Source organism: Lactuca sativa, chromosome 8 (genome assembly GCF_002870075.4).
Source record: "Lactuca sativa cultivar Salinas chromosome 8, Lsat_Salinas_v11, whole genome shotgun sequence".
Taxonomy (NCBI): Eukaryota; Viridiplantae; Streptophyta; class Magnoliopsida; order Asterales; family Asteraceae; genus Lactuca; species Lactuca sativa.
The window spans coordinates 219,841,602-219,846,624 of NC_056630.2; the positions used below are offsets into that span (position 1 = coordinate 219,841,602).

At 26.8% G+C, this 5,023-nt stretch overlaps 1 protein-coding gene across 1 annotated transcript; it reads left to right on the forward strand.

Moving 5' to 3' along the window:
- The first annotated feature begins 3,359 nt into the window (after nt 1-3,359).
- LOC128127917 (G-type lectin S-receptor-like serine/threonine-protein kinase At4g03230) lies at nt 3,360-4,823 on the forward strand. The gene is made up of 3 exons (XM_052766660.1): nt 3,360-4,287; nt 4,471-4,605; nt 4,693-4,823. The coding sequence occupies exons 1-3, from the start codon at nt 3,360-3,362 to the stop codon at nt 4,821-4,823; spliced, it is 1,194 nt and encodes a 397-aa protein (XP_052622620.1).
- The last annotated feature ends 200 nt before the right edge of the window (nt 4,824-5,023 follow it).

Here is a 5,023-nt window from a genome sequence, read left to right on the forward strand (position 1 = left end):
CAAAAAACTGACCAGAAATTGGTTAAATACCTTCTTTGTTTGAAAACTGACATAAAATAGTTTTCCAACGGTCAAAAAAACTGTCATAAATCCGAGTTTTGTATAACGATTAATGCAAAGCCAAAAACGGGTCATATATTCAAAATTTTGATTTAGACCCCAGCCAGGGGCTACCGCCCCTTGGACCCCGCTCCCAAAATGACAGTCTACCTTTAACCTTGAATAAACATAAACAAGTGTACACTCCACACCTTCTTTACTTGTTAAATATTCATCAAGATTGATTTTGGTCAACAAGTTAACTCATTACTCTTAAATACAATTAGTGAAGCAAATCACCAAATATATATATATATATATATATATATATATATATATATATATATATATATATATATATATATATATATATATCCACCTTTGACCCTTGGTTAAGGAGCTTCTCTTTGTGTACAATATTATTATATGGAAGACCCATGAACTACAGAAGTTGATTAAAACAAAAGTTAAATATTAAGGTGTATACATTAAATATTTTTTAAAGTAATATTTAAAGACAACTAAAAAATGATAAATAAATAAGTAATTCCATTTATGCTAAAATAAAATTAAAATTATATTCATATAACATATAGTGAGACGGAATTGTAAGATGATTCTGTTGATCGAACAATAGATATAAAATTGGAAAGCATTAATGGACGCCATTTGTGATTTACCTAAAATTTATGTAACCATAAAATTTTTGTTAAAGTAATTCTTTAGGTCTAAGCAACGTAGCTAAGTTTTTCAGTATGTTGAACCGTAAAATTATTAGTTATATGATAAATAAATTTTTATTTAGATAAAATTCCATCGACAAATTTATATTAATTTTTCTAACATAAATTGTCTATGTTTTACCTGAACATGGATGAATCTAATAAAAATAGAAAGCAAATTAAGACATAAAGTGTACATCATGTATGGTAATTTTCTTAAAACATGTATTTGTATATTTATAAACCTTAATTTATGATATCGAATAAGAGGCAAGTGATTACATTTATGAAAAAAAAAATAACACATAGAAGCCATGTTAGCTTTGTAAAATTAAGACGTCTACTCTGATTCCTTTTATATAATTCTTCGGATTGAAATTTTATTTCTATACTTTTATAGTCAACTTCATACAGTGTGATTGTCACGGTTCTATATATTAAATGTTAACAATTAACATTTGGAAATCAAGTTGTAATATGAATTGCAAGTAATGAGTACCACGACGCAATGTGCAATATGATTGATTATATATAAAAAGTAAAACATACATAAAATTGGACCCGGTACAAGCCCTATGTGGTTTGGTCAAATTCTTAAGTACAACCTTTGAAAATTTGACTATATGGTTTAAAGAAATTGAAATACACATCCTTAATCCATTAAAAAGAATATATATATATATATATATATATATATATATATATATATATATATATATATATATATATATATATATATATATATATATATATATATATATATATATATATATATATATATATATATATAACTGTTTAATTTTTTATTTATATTTTGCGACTTGCATTTTAATTTATTAATTTATATTTTATATGATTTATATATTTTCTTAAAACTTTATTTGAATATATTTTTAATGTTTTTTATATCTTGTTCATTTATATTTTTTTATGTTTAATTTGAATAATTTTTCTAGTTTTTTTTTATGTTTTGTTCGTATGTAACTTTTAATGTTTTTTTTTTCTTTTTTTTATATATATTTGTAATGCTTTTTATAAATATTTTTGTATAAAAAAGATATAAAAAGGTTAGTTAAATGAGAATACAATTAACTTATATTAGGTATATAATTATTTATTTTAATAAGTTATTGTATTGGCTAATCGAAATTCAAAACGAATGTCAATGACTTCCAAATTCAACTTTTTTAGTTTTATAAATTTTTTTTATATTTCGCTCCGAATGGAAAATGCTAATCGGAATTCATATAACTAAAACACATGTGACAATGTTTTCGAGTTCATTTTTTTTTTTTAGAAATTTTGTTCGTTTTAAGTTTATATGGACTTGAAACCCGTTATTGTATTTTAGTTAACCTATCTATTAATCTTAATAAAAATATAACTTTATACCTAATCTAAGTTAATAATATTCCCAATTAACGAACCATATTTTTACATTTTTTTAGTTATTTTGCGTGTTGTTTGAATACATTTTAATTTTTTTGTCGTTTTGTTTATTTATACTTCTTGTAAAAAATGTAAAAAAAAGTTTGTTAAATGTGAATAATATTAATTTAGATTAGACACAAAATAATATTTTTAATAAGATTAATAGATAGACTAATTGAAATTTGAAAAAAAAAAAGTTTCAACTTATATAAAGGCTAATTAGAAAATCATATAGCTCGAAAACAAGCAAAATTTCTAAAAAAAAAAAAAAAAAAAAAATCAACTAGAAAACATTGACACATGTGTTTGAGTTATATGAATTCTGATTAGCATTTTCCATTCGGAACTAAATGTAACAAAATTCTAAAACTAAAAAAATTTAACTCGATGCCATGACACTCGTTTTGAATTTTGGTTAGCATGTACAATAAACCTATTAAAATAAGTAATTATATATTATATACCTGATACGTGTTAATCATATACTCATTTAACTAACCTTTTTATATTCTTTATACAAAAAAGTATTTATAAAATGTTTTACAAATATATAAAAAAACATTAAAATATATATTCGAACAAAACATTAAAAAAATAGAAAAATTATTCAAATAAAACTTAAAAAAAGATAAACGAAAAAATAATAAAAAAACATTAAAAATGTATTCCAATAAAATTATATATATATATATATATATATCATAAAAATATAAATAAATAAAATAAAATATAAGCGGTAAAATATAAAAAAATAAACAATTGTGTGTGTGTGTGTGTATATATATATATATATATATATATATATATATATATATATATATATATATATATATATATAAAGAAATATATAATAATAAGGGTAGATAAAATGGTCTTTGTAAGTGGATTAATGATGTGTTGTGCAATTTCTTTAATCCATGAGTATATATCTTGTCAAATTTTCAATGATTGAACTGAATATGCGAATTTGACCAAACCACAGGGACTAAAACTGTAATTTACTCCAAATTTCAATGACCAAAAAAAGATAACGAAGCATATTACTTGGGACTTCACACATGCATATATATTGCCTTTTAGAAAAAGCCATCATGCATTAAGTACATATGTTTTTTCATGAATTTCATCATACTAAAGTACTAATAATTCCTTCAATTTCATGGAAAAATGACGAACTGTTTACATTATGGTGTTTCAGGAGCTGATATAAGGGCCCTGAAGTTGGTTAATTCAGGAAATGTTGCGTTAATGGATGTTTCATCAGGAAACACATTGTGGCAGAGTTTTAAAACACCAACAGATACGTATCTTCCTGGAATGAAGTTGACCAATATTTTAACCTTGACATCATGGAAAAGTCTGAATGATCCAGGAACTGGAATCTACCAATTTCGGCAAGGTGAAAGAGGCGAGCAATCCTACCTTATTATGAAAGATACAAAATATTACTGGAAAAGCGGAAACCCAAAGAATAGCTTTGATGACAACACAATGTTCCCCGATGCTTTGAGTTTGCTATCAAACACAACCACAAGAGATGAGCATGTAAATACAACGTATAACCTAACTTATATGGTGACCCATAATTACTCAAGATTGGTAATGAACTACACAGGCCATGTACAATATTTTACTTGGGGAAAAGCTAGTAAATGGGTTTTGGAATGGGAAGCCCCAAGAGATTATTGCACCGAATACCATGTGTGTGGGTCATATGGGATGTGCAACCAAACAAATCATCATCAACGATGTAGTTGTTTGACTGGATTTCAGCCTGCTTCACGTAGGGATCCAAAGGCCGGATGCAAGAGAAAATCAGAAATCTGTGAGACTACTACAGATACATTCCTGAATCTTACTCTGATTAGTGTCGATGATACAGATGTCACCTTCCAAAAATCAATCAATGAGTCTGTATGCATAGAGAAGTGTCTCGAAAACTGCGAGTGTGTAGCATATGCTTACAGAACTCTACAAGAGGAACAGCTAGTGGATGAAAGCCGCCGTGATGCCCAAGGGTGCTGGTTCTGGCATTCTCAGATTTATAATCTCAAAGCACCCGACAGACATAATATCTCCATCCGTGTATCTGCAGGTATTTTTTAGTTTCTGTCAATTTAACTTGCAAAAGTTGCTTGCATTAATTTGCAGAAGAATGATATATATATAAAAAGAAATTAAGGAGAGATGAGTTTGTTAAGAAAACATAGGAAATTATACCCGTTTCAATTCTAAATCAAGCAATATATAAGCACCTGACTTGAATTCTTGTATTCAGGGCATCAAGTCAAAGGGCGATCAGAATTTCAGAAACTTGTTGTTCCTCTGGCTGTTGGTGTTTCTGTTTTGGGGGTTATATTTTTGTGTGTGGTTGTGTATATATCTTATAGAAGATTGGTGAATAGAATAGCCGGTAAGTGATTACAAATACTGTAGATAAACACATTTTATAATTTTTTTTTCTTTTAAAAATGTATTCTTTGTATATTTATATACCAAGGCTTACCCTCACCTATTTCTGGTTTCATCTCAGAACTTGAGTCCAATAATATGAGCTCTTCTGTCAACGAGTTACCTCGTCCAGATGACTCAAGAGAAGCTAATGAGTATCAAGATGGTGACGAGTCTTGACTGCTCCGTCTTCACAAAACCTGGTTGTCGTACCTGTCTATTTGCGACCTGAGAATACATGTTATTTTGAAAGCGAGTATTAGCAATAAAGCTGGTGAATTCATAACTATTAATGTGTCTTCGATTTGTAAAACTCTAAAGAAAGACTTGTAAATGTTTGAAGAGAAGTTTGTATAAGTATGAGAATGTTTGTAAGTAAT

Excerpts from the sequence above, each read along its gene's own strand:
- LOC128127917 (XM_052766660.1), top strand. The coding sequence starts at position 3,360 with ATGACGAACTGTTTACATTATGGTGTTTCAGGAGCTGATATAAGGGCC. Across the intron at positions 4,288-4,470 it reads CTCCATCCGTGTATCTGCAG|GGCATCAAGTCAAAGGGCGA; the intron begins GTATTTTTTAGT and ends TCTTGTATTCAG. Across the intron at positions 4,606-4,692 it reads ATTGGTGAATAGAATAGCCG|GCTTACCCTCACCTATTTCT; the intron begins GTAAGTGATTAC and ends TTATATACCAAG.